This window comes from Castanea sativa, chromosome 1, assembly GCF_040712315.1.
Source record: "Castanea sativa cultivar Marrone di Chiusa Pesio chromosome 1, ASM4071231v1".
Classification (NCBI taxonomy): Eukaryota; Viridiplantae; Streptophyta; class Magnoliopsida; order Fagales; family Fagaceae; genus Castanea; species Castanea sativa.
This window is the reverse complement of record NC_134013.1, coordinates 35,856,098-35,875,728: the sequence shown is the minus strand read 5'-3', so window position 1 is coordinate 35,875,728 and position 19,631 is coordinate 35,856,098. Positions and strand designations below refer to the sequence as shown.

Here is a 19,631-nt window from a genome sequence, read left to right as displayed (position 1 = left end):
ATACAAGATTATGCAAAAATTCATACTTGGAAGTTAAATTTACATGCCACTTTAGTAGTTCTTACATAAACAATATCAGAATTGAGATGCTCATGATAATTGTAATGCGCAATATCACCTCTAGGTCCTAGAGGTTCACAATCATAACAGCGATGGTTTTTATTATCCCCCTTTTTTAACTTTCGAATGTTTAGAATGTACAACCCAAAGCCTAATGCTGGGTACAGACATACCCGGAGAGAGTGAGCAGCCCTGGAAGCAGAGGTGGTTAATTTCACATAGAGGACCATACTGATAAAATTTATGCGCAGAAGTTTGGAATTACAAAGTGAATACAACCGTGTAAGCAGAAAGCACAGTATCTAGTGCATCAATGAATATTTTCAAGAAAATATAGAAAAAAAAAAAAAAATACCATCAAAATAACTCCAATTGTATTTGAATATCATCATCTCACAAATGTAAAATCATTATTGATACATCTTACGGAATAAGATCAGAAGTATAAAATCACTTGTAATATTCAGGCTTCAAGACACCAACGTAAGGCAAGTTCCTATATAATTCCGCAAAGTCCATTCCATAGCCCACAACAAAATCATCTGGACACTGCAAAAAGAAAATAGAAAATGATAACAACATATTTATATTTATGACAGTTCATACCAAACAAAAGTCATCATAGTGCAGCAAAAATCAAATATTTTTCAAGAGCCTACGATTTACTTTATTGGTATGTTACATATACACCTAGAGGGTTTGAACCAACAATCTCACCCTTAATTATCTTGTAAGAGAAGAAATTATCAATTTGATTAAATGATCATCAGCTTCAAGAGTACATCTAAATACAAAAGTTCATTGTTTGATTACTGAAGTTCCACTAGGAAAATTATCAAGTATGTTGGTTAATGCAAGAAGTGCGCACCACATGTAACATTTCATTTAAAGCATATAGATAATGTGGCGCCATAATAGATAAAATGCCAGTTTGTACTAAACTTGTAGTATCACTCAACATTCATACAGCATCACTTACAACATCTAAAATGCAACAAATAGCATGGGAGAACAACAGGTATTTACAAAATACATGTTTTTGTCTTTGATTTGAAGAAGCTTTCGACCCCCACTCACTATGTTTCCCTTTCTTTTTTTCTCTCATTTTCTTTGAATTGATTCTATCTTATTAAATGTCAACAGATTAGATTAGAGCCTTACAAGATAGATTAGGTTGGAAAAAAAAATGCGTATTAGGAACAAAAGGCATCAATTGTGCCAAGAGCCTTGTAGCGGGTTGGTGAGTGAATTTCTAAAGCAAAACCAAGAAGTACTTAAAAGAGTCCTGGCAGTGAACCTTTGTTGTGTCAAAAGAAATATATTGTTGATTTGAAGTGGCAGACACGCACAAGCGGAAGTAATAGGATAGAGATTTTACCTCAAACCCCTTGTAAAACTTTCCTTGACCCAGTGGCTGAAAATGAACCTTTCTTCTTGTAGGTTTATCAAGGAAGGCACAAACTGATACAGAGGATGCTCCTTTTGATTCCAAATAAGCAATCAGACACGATAGAGTGCTTCCCGTATCAACAATGTCCTCAACCTGACACAACACAACAAATTTGTCCATCCAATTAATATTATATACCCTACACCATTACATACACCAGCTTCCATTCATTTGTCATTTTGATTTTGAACAAGCTAGTACCAACAACCTTATCAGCTTTTTATTTTTTAGAAACAAATTTGAATTTTAAAAACATGATTTAACACAATTAAAAAAAAAAAAGCTAGATTCCCAAATAATTTAAAAACACTATCAATTTAGACAATTATTGTTAAAATCATATTATTTTCCAAATTTTGCCCAATGTGAGACGCTATATTTTTCACAACTAGTAATTTATTTATTTATTTAAATAAGATTACTAGACTAAAGTAATTTTTTTTTTTTGGGTGAAAAAAAGTAAAGTAAATTTTTTATTTTTAGCTTTTGAGGTTGTTTTCATTTAGTCCCTTAAGATTTCATAATTTTAATTTTGATCATTCATGTTGGATTCCGTTTTGATCTAGGTTTATTTAGTTCATGAAATACCAACTCTAAATTCTAAAATGCGTGAAATGAACACAAAGTTTATTGATGTAAGTAGAAAAACATGTCAGAAATACTCAGTATTAATGGATACAGACGGCATAGTTAATATAAAAATCAAACATGAATACATGATGGACCAAAATGAAAATTAAAAAACGTAAAGGACCAAAATAAAAACATCCGATAACTTTTAAGAACCAAAACAACAGGAGTACAAACAAGAGAACAAAACATTGAAGCAAAAAAAACCTTTTTTTGGTATGTTATTGAAAAGTCACAGACAAGACAACCAATGAGAGAGAGAGAGAGAGAGAAGAGAAGAATTACCAATATAACGTGCTTTCCCTTGACATCAACCTTCAAGTCAAGTGAGAGTTTGGGGGCCCCAGAGGAGATGGTACCGGAGCCGTAGGATTCAGCGCGAACGAAATCAACGGAGATGGGAAGGTCGATGTTTCTTACGAGGTCAGCCAAGAAGAGAAAAGCTCCGGTGGCCACGCCAACGAGGACAGGTGGTGGTGGTGGTGGTGGTGGTGAGTCTGAATTGGCGGCGCCACCGAAATCGGCGGAGATTTGAGAGGCCAGCTCGGTGACGCGGCGAGAGATTTGTTGTTGGTCCCACAGGACTCTCTCAATGTGAGACTGTAACTTCAAGGCCATTTTGCGTATGAACTGATGTGTTGTTGTCTACTCTTGGGTTTTCGCTTCTTCAAAGGCTTTAATCTAATATAAATTCCAGACAGACACAAATGGTTTTCTTTTTTCAGTGGTCTTTTAAATAAATAAATGAAGTCGTTTTCACTTGTATGCTAGGGAATCCATCAAAGTCTCTTTTTTTTTTTCTTTTTTTCTTTTTCTATAAATTCTCATAACTTTTCATTGTAAATTTGTTTCCTATTATGAGAATGATGGTTTGGCCTTGGATGCTTTTTCTTTTTCTTTTTTTCTTTTTTCTTTTTTTGTGGCTTAGGAAAAGCTAAAAACTCTTCAACTTGTTGGAAAAGTTTGTAAGGTGAACTTTTATTAATTTGAATAAAATCAAGTTTGGGAATGCCAAAGATTCTTGTAACCTTTTTTGAGAATAAGATTCTTGTAATTTGTTAATATCTTTCGACATTTGCAAGAGAGGTATTGATCGTCCGGTCTTACACTCAATTGTCGAATTAACAAAAAATATATATTAGTTTAGCAAAAAAAAACAAAAAAATATATATTAAATTTGACAATTAGAATATGTTGTGCAGTTCTTTCTCCAAAAAAAGAAAAAAAAAAAGAAAAGAATATGCTGTGTAGTTAATAGTATATGGTTTTTATGAGGTATATTGTTAATAAAATAAACTATAATATATTTTTAAATGATACAATTTGTGTACAGTATTTTTTGTATTAGACCTATTACGATATAGACATGTATTCAAATCACATTATGTCCAATGCAAAAAAGTACTAGAGACAAGTTTCACCCATAATTCTTATTTATCCTTATTAAAATAAAAATAATCCTTGTTCATCAAATAATATTTACAAACTTTAAACATATTACTTAAGATATATATTTATTTTAATAATTTTTACTTTGGAGAAGAGAGATTTAAACTCTGGATGTCTTGAAAATACCATGAGGTGTCAACAAGTTGAGTTGCAAAGCTCTTGGCAAATCATATAAAAATATTGAGTATAACTTATTAAAGAAATGTATAATCAAAATATACAACTATGAAAAAAAAATTAGGAAATTAATAGTGTGTTTCGATAATTTAGAGAATAAAATGTAATTGGGCTAATAGTTTAGGATGAAAAAGTGAAAGTATTGGGGCCTTCGTCTCTTGGGGTCTATTAGGCCAATGGGTTGAGCTGTCCATCTAGAGTTCAAATCATTCCTCTTTATCGTAACCATTGAATTTATAAAAAAATGTTGGAGTTTCTATATGTGTGTAATGGTTATGGTTTGAAGCTGCCAATCGTGGAGTGCACTTTGGAGATCCTCTCTGTAATCAATACGACAGTGCAACACTTGATTCACTTGAGTGTTTTCTACAGTGATGACCAATGGTTTAAAAGGCATTAGAGCATCAGCATTGAATGGGCTAAACCTCTTCTCAATGCCAAATTCTAAAGTAATATATCACTGATGCCCAAAAGTGAGCTCCATTGAATGTTGGGTTCTGGAACGATTGGAAAAAAAATACCATGGAGCTACAGTGCAGTTCTAAACATAGAATTGCACTGTAGCTCAATGGTATTTTTTTTATATTAATATTTTATTGTAAATATCTGTCATTTCTCTCTCTCCACGGTCTCTTATCTCTGCAGCTCACCCATTCACCGATTCACCTCACCCATTTGTCAAAAATTGGCAGAAACACACCGATTCACCTCACCCATCTCCGCAGCTCTTTCACATCAAGCCTCTCTCTTTTATCATTACCCTCTCTCACTCTCTTGACTCGCTGTTGGCCGAAGCAAGGTCCGACGAAGGCGTGGCGGTGATGGCATGGGTTTCAAATCGGCGGCGTGGATTTCAAATCGGTGATAGCGTAATTTCGACGGCCTGGGTTGAATCGCTGTTGGCCGAAGCAAGGTCCGACAAAGGCGTGGCGGTGATGGCGTGGGTTTCAAATCGGCGGCGTGGATTTCAAATCGGTGATAGCGTATTTTCGACGGCGTGGGTTTCAAATCGGCGGCGTGGGTTTCTGATCGGTGGCTTGGGTTTGCTAATTGGTGGCTTGGGGTTGCTGATCGGTGGCTTATGGAGATCGGCGAGTCGGCGTGGTGGGTTTGAAGTGATTTCCTCGTGGGTTTGAAGTGGTTTTTTCTCTTGGTGTGTTTCTGGCAATTTCTTGTGTTTCTTGGCAATTTTCTCAATCGGTGGTGGTGGTTTTTGGCATTTTTTTTGTATTTCTTTCCCTCTTGGTGGTTGTTTCTTGTGATTGTTGTTGGTGGTGCGTTTGGTTGTGGCGGTGGTTACTGGCCGGTGGCGTGGTGGTGGCAATGTGAATTTCTGGGTTTTTCTTTTTTGGAACAGAGTTTCTTTGAGAGGAAATTTTGTTGGGTATATATTTTAATGCGTAAATATATTATTTTAATGAGTAGAATAGTAAAATAGAAATTTTGATGTTGGGTGTAATGGAGAATGGTATTGTATAATTGATAAAGTAGCTTTTTGGATGGTAAAATATGATAGAATTAGGAAAAATGAATGTGGATGCTCTTATGGGTATATAAGAAGATGAATCCCTGACAACAATAATTGGAGTGGAATCTGACCCATTTTCTCATTGAGTTAAATGTACAAAATAAGATTTCTTTTTTGGATCAGATAGCACTCACCATTTAAACTCTATTGCATTTTACTAGTAAATGTATCTGACAGGAATTATGCCTTCACATGGAATTGAGATCTTTACATATTGATTCCTCTAGGCAATGAGGAGGGGAAGGAATCTAACAAACTCACAAGCTCAAATTTTCCAGGTGGTTTGCTGATGATGAGAGATTGAATACTGTCTTCATTCTACTTATTTAAATAGCTAACTGAACCCTGGCTATTAGAAATTTATAACTAAGAATAGAAATAGAAAATGGGGAAAAAAAAAGCAACATATGATGAACTCTACTGGCTGGGGGGTCATGTATCCAATTGTTCTTTCCTTTTCCCCACTTCTCAGAATGAAGTTTGGTGCAAGTTGGACCATAACCAAGGCCATAGTTTGTAGCTTCTTTCCTTAATTGATTAAGGTGGACTCCTGGAAGTTGCTGAGAAAAATATTTCAACTTTCAAGGTTATCTTCCTGTATATAATTGAAGATTGATATTGGATTCAATTTTGGCATTACAAAATGGTAAATTGACTGTAGTCATGAATTATATAGTTAGGAAAGATAAATTCAATTGTGCATGAGATCCTCCAAGAGGACAGGGCAGACTGAATTATGTTTTAATTTGCTCTGCTTTATCATACTCATTCATGGGGCCTAAAAGGATGAGGTGCCTTTCCCATACTCCTTTGTATTACCTTTTTTGTGAAAATAATATTTTTGATTAAATTTTTTTTACCCCATAACTGAATCTTCAATTCATGGTGTTATGCCTTCTATTTTTCAGATAATTATTGTTTTGATGTTTCCTAATAATGAGAGAAAGAGAGGGAGAGAGAGAGCCTAACTACTAACTTGTACGTTTGCAAGTCATGTTGTTTATGAAGATTTGAACTTCCTGTCTTTGAATTGTATAGTGAGACTTGTAACTGTTTGTTAACATGAAAGTCATGCATTTCATGAAGACTGCATGAACTTCTTTACGCATGTTGCTCAACCACTGGGACAGTCTATAAATACCAGCTTGTACAGTCAATAAAGCAAATAAATCAATTCCTACTAGCTATCTAGTACATTTGCTCTACTAGTTTCCTTTCATCCCTTAGGAGGAGTAAACAATTGTTAGTGACAGTGTTGTATGTGAGAATTGGAGGTAACTAAATGGATTGGCATTTTTCATTGCATTCCATTTGGTTTCCTCCAATATCTCATGTCCAACATTACATTAGTATGTATCAATTTCCCAAGTCTCATTCAATGAATGAATATGCATATTGATAATGTCAAAGTCGTATGTGAGGATTGGAGAAAACTAAATAGATTAGCATCATTTGGGGCATTTTGTTTAGTTTTCTCCAATATCTTATATACGTCATTACTTACATGTGTCTCTTATGGAATCTCAACAGATTAGTAAATTAAGATTATATATTTGAGGGTTTGTATAGGACAAAATTTAGTTACAAAATTAGTTGTTGCTTTAGGTTACAAACTTATTTAATATTTTTTTATTGGAGGTGAATTTTGACAAATCCACCATTGAATTACACCTTCTACTTATATTCTTCATACTTGCAAAATTTCAAGAAAACTAAAGATCAATAGATGTGTCATCAATAAATTTTTAAATTGCAAGTTTTTGTAATTTAAAATTATGCACAAAATATAATCTTATAGATCATATAGTAAATAATATCCAATTAACACAAAATTGAACATGTGTGTTAAGCATAAAGAACATGCAATTTAACGGTTAGATTTTCAAAATATGTTGTAATATTTATTTTATTGAATGAATTTATAGCCTTAAGCTACAATCAATTTTGTAGTTAAACTTTGTCTGTTTGTATATTTGATATTTACAAAAATGGGGGAGGGGATTAGAATCCTAATTCTCTTCATAAAGTAGAGCAGACATGCAATGCCACCTGGCTATGTGGCTCTTGTCAACGTTGGACTATAAATATTAAACATTGAATTTTAATAATTAATTGGTCTAGAAAACTATAAATTCTGATTTTCAATTTGTCCCCTTTATTTTCTTTTTAATATTTTTTTTGTCATATATAAGTCCTTCATTTTAGGAGCATTTAAAGTATAATTTTATAAAATATATAATTTTATTGTTTTCCAAAAATAAAGTCATTTGAATTTATATTGAGAGAGTTAAAACTATTGGAATGTAATGATACATTTGACTTGGCCTCCTTAGAGAAATTTTTTTGGCTCCACCACTAGCTATATAGGTATGTTACATTAAAAAAAAACAAATAGTGTACCTTAACATTCTCCTTTTGATATATGGTAAACATAAAGAGTGTAAGTGCATAATTGCGCCTGGACCCAAAAACACACGTGAGCTCAGACCCAATGAGCCTTAAACAATAAAATTTGTAGAGTGTAGATTCGCAATCTAGTTTAGTGGTGTTCGAAGCTTGATAAACAGGCTAGAATGTTACAGTATTTACAAACAATGGACAGATAGGACAAATGAACCTCCTCGGACGTAAGCTGATGACGATTTATATATATATATATATATATATTATTTCTTTTTTTTTTTCTTTCAAATGTTACAGTTCTTAGTCTTTGTCTAGTCACCCCCCCTTTTTCTTTACTCTCTTCCCTCTTTATTCACGTATAACGCAAATTACCCTATTAGACACCTGTCCCATCCACCACCCTCTGGAAGTCTTCAAATGATAGCAAGAAGACTGACTTCTACTATTCAAGGGTCATTTCCCCATTAATGCGGCCAGGGAGGTAGGTGTAGGGTCTTTAATGTGGAGGTAGCAGCCTTTTTCTGAGATATTTCTCTCACACCGTTGCGTCTAGAGGGTACTTGAATCCCCCTCTTAATCAACGTTTTTTCCAGAATTTTGCCTTGATCTTTTTGGCGAATCCTAGGGTCTTCGCGGGTCTGTCCGAGGAGAGATTCGTCCTCGGATGAATCCTCGGACTCTCGACCTATAGGCCGACCTGCAGCTCTAGAGGCTTTTAGTCTAAAACGAACTAGCGCCCATTAATAAAGCCCAAGACCCAAATACTTACTTAGGTCCTTTTATTCCCCACAAAGAGCTCAGTAGTTTTTTTAACAAAATATTTTAATGAACATTATAAAAAAAAATGTAATGATTAAATCCTTAATTTGTAGTATAAAAATATATAGAGTGAATTTTCAAAAAAATGTTGCCTTAAAAAAATTCAAACAAAATATCTAGATGATGAATCATAAAAGAATATTAAGTATAGCTTATTAAGGAAATACATTATTAAAAGATACAATAATGAATTAAAAAATTATATATATATATATATATATATATATATATATATATATATATATTAAGAAGGTTAACACAATCTAATTAAAAATAATTCATTTAAGGAAAAATTGAATGAAAAAGTTAACAAATTTAATGCAAATAAATTAAAACATTTGAAATTTTTATAATTTTCTTCATAATAACTTTATATAATTTAAGAGATATAATTAATAATAATTGCAAAGTAGAAATCATGGAAGACATTATATTCATTTATTTCTTTTCTTAATATAATAGTATTTTTAGTGAATCATAGGAGATTGTGACATACCACTTTATGTTGATTGAATTGGATAAGTGTTTTGTGTGCGAACATGTATGTTTGTTGGATTGAAATAAACTGTAATTTTTTTTTTTTTTGAGAAGATCTTAAATTGTAATTTGATCAATACAGTGCAACTGTGATTCATACTTTGCATGTATAGTGCTATTTAAGTTTAAATTCCAACTTTTATTTCCTATCAATATAATATTCTATTTTATGTAGAAAGTTTCTGTGGTTACCAGCGGATTCAAATCCAGTAAAGCAGCATTCTCTCAAAAAAAAAAAAAAAAAATCCAGTAAGGCAGCAAGTTCTTACCCACGTGAGATGTGGCAAACAGGACAAGATAGGAATAAAAAATAGAATAATATCGCCTAAAATGATTTTTTTTAATATTGAAATATATAAATTTAAAATGTTTATTAAATTATCGTGTGGAATTTATGTAAAATCCAATACCATGGATCGGCCTTCGCATACAAAACCAATATACATGCATGGATAATTCACATTTCATGCTGATTCAATTCAGAGAAATGTAATGATCCCATAAAGATTAATTTCGATATGAAAAGAATAAAAAACAAAAATAGCACAAACATAAAATAACCCTTATTTTTTTTTTTTTTTTGGAGTATTTATAGGAGCACATCTTTTGTGCAACAATTTTGATGTGGTCAATTATATGTAGTTGTCTATCACTTCCACCATTTTTTCTTCACCGTTCACCATTTTTATATTTTCTTTTGAAATTTCTACCTCTTAAGGTTGACCATATCAGAATTATGACATAAAAAGTTTTGTTTTTAAACTATCTCAATTTCTTTTGAAAGTAATATAAGTCCATTTGTGGCGGTTCAAGTTAGCTATCCAAAAAAAAAAAAATTCAATTGATAAAATTTTTGTTGTCGAATAAAAAATCTGAAGTTTGAATTTTGCTTAAAAAAAACTAATTGATATCGTGACTTGATGATAAAGAATAGTAATTACTATAGAGCGAATACTATAAATTTGACATTAAAAATTTAAATTCTATATACACAAAAAATTAATTGATATTTTGGCATAATGAGGAATAGCATTCATCACAAGTTAAATATATAAAAATAAAATTTTACAAGTCCATTTATTTTCGGAGTCCCGATGGAAACTTTAGGAATAGAGGAAGAGCATATGATAGGCCCAGCTAAATGCAGCTACAAGCCCATTTCAATTATAGGCCCAAACTCAAGAGCCTCAAATTTCCAAAATTTTGGCGCCAAAGTCTCAGAATCAAAATTTCCCCCCAAAATGTAAAAACCTCCAAAATAAAAGAAAAAAGAAACAGAGAGAGAGAGCAACAGCAATGTCGTCGTCGACTATGTTCATCGCGGTTCAATGCTGCCAATGCTCTACCATGCAGGCAAAATTTAACTATCGATTCTATTATCTTTATCTATACTATACATAAATAAATTACTAGTATATGCAATGATATTATAATATGTGTGATTTTGATTGATGGAAGTCGAGATTTTGTGTCAGGTGAAGCAGCAGCAACAGAAGAAGAAGACGAAGAAAATCAGCAAGTGGAGGTGCGTGGTGTGCAACCAAATGCAGTCTGTTTGCAAAGTGTTCGCGCAGGGATTCGTTGCCAAGGACCTCCGCGGCTTCGTCCAGTCCTTCAACATGTCCCGCTCCATTACTGAACCATCCCCACTTCCACTTCCACAATTCCAAGAGCAAGAAGAAGATATTGTCCACGATAATCGCGTCCATAATAACAAGAGACGAAGCGATTGGAGTCAATTCCTTGATCCTGTGGAAGAGCAGCAGGTTGAGGAAGAAAGTGATTTTGAACCTAAGATTGTGACAGAGTTGCCAGAGGATTTGTTCAAGAAACAAAAACTCAATGCGGACCTTCTTTACAAGCCGCTTTTCTCCAACAGAAATTCCACCGCCAAAAATCTCATCTCTCCAAGTAATTCTCTCTTCTTTTTTTTTTTTTTTTTGGTGATGTGATTCATTTATATGCACAGAACAACCAAAAAAATATTGAAGAAAAGTTTCATTTCTCTTTTTATCTTTCTGAAAAAATATACATAAGCCTGAATCTGATCGCTAGATATAAACAATAAGTAGATTTCATTTTATCCTTCTGCGAGTGCATCATTTCTTGTGTTACCATAGGGCTGTTCATCCACATCCAACCTCGCTTAACAAACCCGACTCGACTTGACTTAACACAACACCTCCATTGGTTTTACATGTGTTGATGGGTTGACTTTAATCTTATTTTGTTTCATTGAAGCTTGGGTTGGATTTGGCTTTGGTATTGGTATTGGTATTGGTTTCAACCCAATCTATTGATAATTTGAAGTAACAAAAAAAAAAAAAAATTATTGTTTATTTGATTAGTTTTGATGAAATTGAAATTTTAGACTCAGCTGTGTAAATTGTGATCATTTATTGAATAATATGTATAAATAATAATTAGAATAAAAATCCAATATATTTGTTAGGCTCTAATTTGGGTTGGATTTTAGAGTTATCACAGGTTGGGATAGATTGCAGATTTCTCAACCTGAAAAAGTCAGGTTGAAGCCGAACCTATGCTAGTTCATGTGTTGTGAATGTTGATTGAGTTGGGTCATGACTGTTTTGCATTGCAGACAAGGACCCAAGGAGGAGGTATCAGCCTTTCGCCAGGGGCTCTTCACAAAGGAATGACCAGATGAAACAAGATGATGAAGGCCAGGAGCCAAGAAGGAAACCTCAGCTTCCAACTGCCAAAGCCAAAGGGGTTTCCAAATGGAATGATTACATTGCGCAAGATGATAACGAGAACTTGCAACTTGGAAGTGGCAGGAATTTTGAACACCAGCTGCATTACCATACCTTGGACTTGGAGTTGGAGGCCATAAACAATGATCAAAGGGTTGAAGATGATGATGTCCACCCTGATTTCTTATGAAGCTTGTTCCACATTGTGCTGTGCATCCTCCCTTCTCTCATACTATGTTTGGAAGTTTAGATGGAAAGAAGAGGAAATACTTCTCTTTTTTGTTTAGATGTTTCGAAAAATGAAAGAGAAGAGAGGAATAGATACCTTAGCCTTTGATATACTTCAACATTTTGTAATGTATAAAAAAAAGGGGGACATATAACATTCTTTCCAAAATGATTCCTCTTCTTTAAAAATAAATTAAAAAAAAATCAAACAAGGGGAATTAAATATAATGCTCTGTTTGTTTCAATAATGATGTTTTCTAGAAAATGAATCATTTTCTAAAAAGCATTTTCTATAAAACTATCTCATTTTTCAATGTTTGGTAGCAACTTTAAATAAGTTGAAAAACAACCTCTTAACTTTCCTTAATTAGTTTGCTGTGAGATAGAATTGTTTTTCAAAAAAATTTAATGGAAAACAATCTCTAAAAATAAGTCATACTTTTTATCATTGTTATTGATTCCGTTTTGTTCCGGCCGAAACGGCTGGAATTTTTCGTTCCGGTATGCAAACCGGTACCAAGATACCCAACGTTCCACCTCGGGCTAGATTTCGGGCCATTCCGGTCCATTCCGGCCATTCCGGTCCATTCTGGCCGAGATGTGAATTCCAGCCGGTACATGATTTGGCCTATGGAAAAAAAAAAAAAAAAAAATTTTGATGGCTAATATTATGTTATAAATTTTGTTGGCTTATTAGTTATTAATTATTATGGGCTTATATAATGAGTAATGACTTGTTATAAATCTTTTTATTGTTTGATGTTGTATTGAGGTTTAAGACATAAAAGTTAAGACTAAATGTTTTATATTATTTGATGTTTAGTTATTGTCTTGTAAATCTTCTTATTGTGTGATGTTAAATAGATGTTATATTGATGTTTAAGACTTAAGGGTTAAGACTAAATGATTTGTATTATTTGAAATTTAGTTATTTATTTATTAGAATTGACAATTTTATGTTTTACAAGAATATATATAATTTAATTTTTAGGAACCCGAAACACCTTAAAACGGTACGCCGAAATCGGCCGGTACCGAAATATTTCATTCCACTGGACAAACCGAAACGGGGTCCGAAACGGTATTAATAACAATGCTTTTTATATTGATCAAAGATAGTTTTCCTTTGACTTATATTTTTTTATGCTACCAAACGTTGGAAAATAAGGAAAACTATCTTTACATAAGGTTTTCCATTGAAATAAACGGAGCGTAAATCACAGCCCTCTTCGCTCTCATCTCCTTTTCTTTCATCCAAACATGAATGCAAATGAGTATCTTTCTTAAATTAAAGATGTGAGAGAGAGAGAGACCCCCAAATAAAAATTAAAAAGAACAGAGAAGGGGAGGGGTAATAACTACATGAAGCAGTTATTTTTTGATAATTTACAGGAGGCGGTTTTATTCTTCCCCAATATTTTTGTACAAAAGAGAACAAAACCAGAATGAGGTTGTATTAATTGGGGGAGGAGGTTATGACTATAAGGTATTCCAAGTTGATTACCATTTCATCAATGAACAGTGAAAACAGAATTTCCATTCCCGCTTTGCACCAACTTCCAATGGAAATTAATATATGAATAATACTCTACACACAGGCAACATCCAAAGGGAAGTCTTAGGTAAATTCATGAATCAACTTTTCAAATAGACCTTATTGGTGTTACACATCAAGCATGGGGTGGCGAGATAAACTTCCCACTACAGCCACAACTCTCATGGATTGAACATAAAAGAAGAATCATGCCTCATGTTAGAATTCCTAAAACAATTAAAATTAAAAAAAAAAAAAAAACAGAGAGAGATACTGTAAAAAATTCTACAAAAATCCCCACTTAATTCCTATGATATCCATGATAGTAATAATGATAGTCTAAAGGAGAAAGAAACTGAAAAAAATCCCTAATAATCTCAGGTCTTTGAATACCCTCCTCCATACCAATTTAAAGCCCAAAAATGGCAGCAATCAAATTGCCACATAGTCATAGAAAAAAAAAAAAAAAACAGTAATTTTAGTGAAAACCCCAGAAACAAAGTCAGCTCATCAGGCCCTGTAAAAAATGGGCACCCAAACAAATTAAATGTATTTACCCGCAACAATCCACTTCAATCATTCAGTGCCAAGTGCCAACGAGCCAAGCTGATCACTAACACCGGATTCTGTTGCAGCAGCTTTCCGTAGCACTTCCATTGCCTCGCCCACCTTCTGCTTCAGGGCATCTGGAGACTCAAGGAGGTGGATTACCTCTGATTGATCCATCTCCAGCAACATCCCAGTCACCTTTGATGCATTGTGGGGTTCAAGATTCTCCACATGGGGATATAGGTGTTCACCCAGCATCTGTAATTTTATGAAACAAGTACAACAATTACTTTCCAAAGACTATGTTTATCATATTCTCTACAGGTCATTTCAGTCAAACAATGATTCCCAAAAAATCATATATCATAATCAATATATAAAAAGATAAGAAGAATAGCATACCACACGTTGATTCTCTGGGGTAGCAGAAGCTAAAGCTGATGAAAGTGTTGAGATATGTACTGGCCCAGGTCTCTGGGTATCAACAGGAGCTGCTGGCATCGCTGAACCATCAAAAGGCAATGGCATCACTGGACCTACTACACCTTGAGGAACCCCAGATGCATCAACGCCATTTCGAGAATTTCCCATATATCTAAAGCCTTGGTTGGAGTTACGATGCAGTAACTAAATTTGAGGAGTGGATAAAACAATATTAGAGGTAAACAAAATTTCTATTATCTTGGACTACAAAGTCATCATGATATGATTAGCAAGTTATAAAACTATAATTCAAAAAATAGGAAACAGCAAAATTGGGCAATGAAATATATAAAAAGAAAACAAATAAAAAAAGGCCAAATGAGCTTCCGGAATAAATCAGTAAGTAATTAAAATAACTCGATAGTTACAATGGGGTGGTGGGGGGATTTGAATCTTGGATGTCTCCATTGGAAACATTAGGAGGTGCAAAATAACATTCAAAAGAGACTTCAATCTATCAAGTTTTTGGTCGGTGTCCATCACATGACTATAAAGTAGAGAGGAAACATTAAAAATGGAGATATCATTGAGTTCCCCGTTGCATGAAGATTCATCATTTAGTTACATTTTATTCTACTAAGCAGGTTCCTAGTATTATACAGCCTCATTAAGGAAGTCATGCAATCTTAAAGCCCAATGTTATGAACCCAGATAATGAGGGAAGAATGAGAAGAAAGAAGGTTTGGTTACATCACCTGCTGCTGCTGTGGCACCTGTTGAAAGTTTCCTCCTCGCCGCCCGCCCATTCGATGCCCTGACTGTCCTTGCCTCTGAAGATGGTATGGCATGATATAGTTTGGAGCAACACCTGGGCGCATGCCAGGCAAGAGTTGCTGCTGGAAGCCGTAACCCGCAGGCTGAGGGGGCATCAGGCCAGGAGTACCTTGACCAAAATACAACTGTTGTGAGGCAAATCTGGGTGCCCCAGGATGATATCCCGAAGGCAATGGTGCCATCCCGCCAGGTGTTCGCATTTGAGCAAAACGTGCCTAGAAGGAAGAAAGTTTAGGTAATTGTCCATCAAGTTTGATACATTTATCAGAGAATACAAGTAATGACACCAACTTCCAACCATCATGAAAAACAATTGAGAGGCATTTTGTTTTAATTACACGTGCACGGTGCACCCATCAACTTTTAAACCCATGATCTCACCCTCCACCCCTTAAGAATGGGAAAGAGGCGATAAAGTGCTATCCCTAGCCGAATTTAAGATTTAAAGAATATCACCAATTTTGTACCATTCACTTTTCAACATGAAGCTCAAGAGACAAATTCATAAGGTGAAAAAATTTATATTCAGGTATAAACCTGTACAAATGGATGGAAAAGATTGGCTAGTTGGATAGTTTGACAGCAACGCCACAAACAACGTTGATTTGAATATAAAATTCTTTAATAGTACAAGTATCTGTCATTGACAAAAAAAAATGCAACAAAATTTGATCACTTCTGAGATATCTCCTGCACTAACAGCTTGGCATTTTCCAGTTACAGAGAGACACATTTGGGACATAACAAGACCATCTAAATTACAGTCTTGCCATTGTTCATTTTCTTGTTTCTTTCTCTTTTTCACAAGGAAATGCTCTAGAGATTCAAAATCAAAATTCCACACAAGTGCTCAGATATTCCAGTATGTCCAGCATTTGTGTGATAATGAAAATAAAAGGCAACAAGACATTGACTGCATATTCAAAAAGTAGGCACTTGTTTTATTAACTAATAACTAGGATTACATCAGTTAAGACCACCCTTATAACATCCGTATCAAATGTCCACAAAATTAAGCAAGCCCCAACTGCACATCAAAGTGAACTATGTTTCCTAAATAACCATTCAAATATGTATGAAGAAAAATCACCTGAAGCTGAGCCTTCCTATCTTCTTTGCGCTGGGCCACAGCAACAAAAAGAGGTTTCCGTCCAATCATCTTTCCACTCATCTCATTCAACTGAGCAGAAATAAGAAAGAAAATTCATACATTCATGAGGGAAAGCAATGGTTCAAAAGTAGCATCTGTCAAGTGGTCCTAGAAAATGAATTAGTAACTTACAGCTTTAGTAGCTTCCTCTGGAGTAGAAAAGGCCACAAAACCAGATCCCTTGCTGTGACCTTGTGGATCAAGCATTACCTAATTATATTTAATAAAAAGGTGCCAAACAAAAAGTTACTACTAGAAAACAATTATTATAATTGACTCACAGATAAAACGACCAAGAACCAATTGGGATTCAGGAGAGAAGGGAAAAAATCACTTCACTTAAGAACAATATATACCTTGCTTGAAGTTATTGTTCCAAACTCAGAGAATAACTCCTTCAGCTTATCATCATTAATGTTGTCATCAAGATTTTTTAGATACAAATTAGCACCTTGCAATTTTTCATATCTGCTAATTCTTTCCTGCTGAAATTTGGCCTTCAACTCGGCCTCCCTTTCTGCTTTCCTTTGAGCCCTCCCCACATATAAAACCTTGTCATCACTGGTAGAGGACCCATTCAACTTCTCAACTGCAGCAGCAGCTTCATCTGGGCTCTGGAAGTTTACAAAACCAAAACATCTGGACTTCCCATTTGCATCTCTCATAACTACTGCACTTGTGATTGTACCATAGGTGCCAAAAAGTTTCTTAAGGTCCTCATCAGTAGTTGCTTCAGCCAAATTTTTCACATAAACATTAGTAAACTTTGGTGAGCCATTTTGTTGATTCCTTTCTTGACGTCGAACAAAAAGTCCAACATAGACCTTTTTATCATTTATCAGCATACCATTCAATCGCGCAATTGCATTTTGTGCTGATTCCTCATTTTCAAACTGTACAAACCCATAGCCTCTAGACTGACCATTGCTATCGACGGCCACCTTGCAAGAAAGTACAGTCCCAAAGGCAGCAAAAGTTTCATTCAATGCCTTGTTATCTATTGATGTGTCAAGGTTCTTAATAAAAACATTAGCATATCCGCTTTTCCGAATACTAGGATCTCGATGAGAATACATAATCCTGATAGGTTTCCCATTGATAGGAGTAAAATTCAAGAGCCCCATAGCATGAGCAGCTGCAATTAAGAAAACAGATCAGGGTCAATGCTAAGCTTGGCAACAAAACAAACATTAGTTTGGAAACCAATAAAGAGAAACAAAACAGGTAAATACTCACTAATTTGATGTTTAAGAGCATAATTGGAATATAATTTTTGAAAAAAAAAGGGGGGGAAATCCTACGAATTTGATTGGAAAAAAAAAAGCATAGTTGAATTCAAACTACCATATATCTTGGTAACTAAGCGCAAATCTACAATTATTTTCTGTATAATGGCAAGCACATAATATAAAAAAAAAAATATATGTAAGTATTATATGTTGAAAACAAATTAATTTTCTATCATTTGATAGTAGGAAAAAAGATAATTTCTACTAGTTTAAGAAAAATATATTGTTGGTAAAAACTAAAATTCAGAAAGAAATTAATTACAAACAGTGAAAATTCATATCAAACAAACCACCAATCCCCAAAAAAAGTTCAGAATATTCCCCAAAAGAAAAGGAACATTTTTTTATAAGCCTAAAATGACATTCTCCGAATAAATAAATAAAAATGAAAACAAAAACATATAATCTACCTTAAAAAGGAAACCTTTCATTCCAAAAAGGTCCAAAACTATGAAGCCAAAAGATACATTGTTTTCAATTCCAAAAATGATACTCTCAGAATTCACCAAAAAAGTAGATTTTTTTTAATAAAATAAAATAAAAACATTCTAACCAACAAAAAAAAAAAACACGTGAACAAATTCTATAGATAATTGAACAATATACGATAGAACAACCCAATAAATATAACCATAAACAGAGAAAGTACGGACACAGATACAGAGTATGAGTACGGCACCAAACAAAATTGATCAAACCCAAAGCTCAATATATCCAGATAATTACAATAAAAAAAATACCCAAAACACAAAAATTAAAATAAAATAAAGCAACACAATAATTCACTGAAAACCAAAAATCATTTTTAAAAAAAAAATACAGAATTAACAAACCGCAGCTTTTCGCACAGAAACAGAGACACACAGAAATACCAAAAATCCACGTGCACATATGTTATACACATACGTATCTATAACAATGTGATCGTGTCTCACATATAATCAAATATAGATGATGATGAAGAAGAAGAAGAAGAGAAGAGAGAAGAGAAATGGGATGAATAGAGCGGACCTTCCTGAGCGTTGGCGTAATTGACATAAGCGTAGCCAAGAGAGGACCTGCGGTTCTGATCCCTGCAAACCCTGATGGAGACCACCTGAGACACCTGGCTAAACAGGTCGTACAGTTGTGTCTCGTCCACCGTCGCATCCAGATCCCCCACGTACAGCGATGGGTTCCCAATCATGTTCTGGCTCAACTGGGCCCCACTCCCCACCAATGCCTCCCCACTCCCTCCACCTGTCGCCGCCCCCGCCGCCGCCATTGCTGTCTCCCAACAACAACCACCACCACCACCACCACCACCAAACAAACAAAAAATATACAAAATTCTGAAAAATACAAAAGTTTTTAGAGATTTTTTTTTTTTTTCCAGAGTCTGTGATCAGATATATTAATTTATTTATATAGGACAACGAAAAGCTAGGGTTTTGTTCTCCTAACCTAATATGGTAATCAAAATTTATTTATTTTTTTGGGTTTTTAATTTTAATTTTTCTCTTCTTCTTTTTTTTTTTTTTGGTTTTTATTTTAGCTCTGAAAGAGAGAGAGAGAGAGTGGAAGGGAAGAAAGAGAGAGAGAATAAAACAGAAGAGAGGCTTCCTAAATATAAACTTTCGTAGCGTTACAGGACGAGCACGTGTAGGTTATGACGTGGCATTCGTCTATTGTACCTTTTTTTTTTTACTATTTATTTATGAGAAATGACCCTCCCTCCCTCCGGTGTTCTCGCGCTTTTTTTTTTACGTTTCGTTGTCTGGTTTTTCCACCTCGGACGGACCTCTCTGTTCTTTTCCTTTTTTTTTTTAAAAAAATCAATAAATAAATAAAAATCACTATTTTTTTTTGTTTTTGTTT

General features: G+C 34.2%; 3 protein-coding genes across 3 annotated transcripts; 1 reads left to right on the top strand and 2 right to left on the bottom strand.

The window, feature by feature from the left end:
* Positions 1-412: 412 nt before the first annotated feature.
* On the bottom strand, positions 413-3,008 carry LOC142606519 (uncharacterized). Its single transcript, XM_075777856.1, has 3 exons — positions 2,426-3,008; positions 1,439-1,603; positions 413-609 (listed from the first exon to the last, which is right to left on the bottom strand). Exons 1-3 carry the CDS (start codon positions 2,756-2,758, stop codon positions 511-513), a joined length of 597 nt encoding a protein of 198 aa, XP_075633971.1. The 5' UTR covers positions 2,759-3,008; the 3' UTR covers positions 413-510.
* Positions 3,009-10,329: 7,321 nt separating this feature from the next.
* On the top strand, positions 10,330-12,155 carry LOC142622532 (uncharacterized). The gene is made up of 3 exons (XM_075796021.1): positions 10,330-10,406; positions 10,529-10,964; positions 11,656-12,155. Exons 1-3 carry the CDS (start codon positions 10,350-10,352, stop codon positions 11,955-11,957), a joined length of 795 nt encoding a protein of 264 aa, XP_075652136.1. The 5' UTR covers positions 10,330-10,349; the 3' UTR covers positions 11,958-12,155.
* A 1,593-nt stretch (positions 12,156-13,748) lies between these two features.
* LOC142643660 (polyadenylate-binding protein 3-like) lies at positions 13,749-19,176 on the bottom strand. Its single transcript, XM_075818361.1, has 7 exons — positions 18,786-19,176; positions 16,842-17,620; positions 16,618-16,695; positions 16,426-16,515; positions 15,257-15,550; positions 14,481-14,705; positions 13,749-14,336 (listed from the first exon to the last, which is right to left on the bottom strand). Exons 1-7 carry the CDS (start codon positions 19,036-19,038, stop codon positions 14,106-14,108), a joined length of 1,950 nt encoding a protein of 649 aa, XP_075674476.1. The 5' UTR covers positions 19,039-19,176; the 3' UTR covers positions 13,749-14,105.
* Between the last annotated feature and the right edge of the window lie 455 nt (positions 19,177-19,631).

Excerpts from the sequence above, each read along its gene's own strand:
- LOC142606519 (XM_075777856.1), bottom strand. The coding sequence starts at position 2,758 with ATGGCCTTGAAGTTACAGTCTCACATTGAGAGAGTCCTGTGGGACCAA. Across the intron at positions 1,604-2,425 it reads AGGGAAAGCACGTTATATTG|GTTGAGGACATTGTTGATAC; the intron begins GTAATTCTTCTC and ends GTGTTGTGTCAG. Across the intron at positions 610-1,438 it reads AGTTTTACAAGGGGTTTGAG|TGTCCAGATGATTTTGTTGT; the intron begins GTAAAATCTCTA and ends TTCTTTTTGCAG.
- LOC142622532 (XM_075796021.1), top strand. The coding sequence starts at position 10,350 with ATGTCGTCGTCGACTATGTTCATCGCGGTTCAATGCTGCCAATGCTCT. Across the intron at positions 10,407-10,528 it reads GCCAATGCTCTACCATGCAG|GTGAAGCAGCAGCAACAGAA; the intron begins GCAAAATTTAAC and ends ATTTTGTGTCAG. Across the intron at positions 10,965-11,655 it reads CAAAAATCTCATCTCTCCAA|ACAAGGACCCAAGGAGGAGG; the intron begins GTAATTCTCTCT and ends TTTGCATTGCAG.
- LOC142643660 (XM_075818361.1), bottom strand. The coding sequence starts at position 19,038 with ATGGCGGCGGCGGGGGCGGCGACAGGTGGAGGGAGTGGGGAGGCATTG. Across the intron at positions 16,696-16,841 it reads GAACAATAACTTCAAGCAAG|GTAATGCTTGATCCACAAGG; the intron begins GTATATATTGTT and ends AAATATAATTAG. Across the intron at positions 14,337-14,480 it reads CCCCAGAGAATCAACGTGTG|ATGCTGGGTGAACACCTATA; the intron begins GTATGCTATTCT and ends ATAAAATTACAG.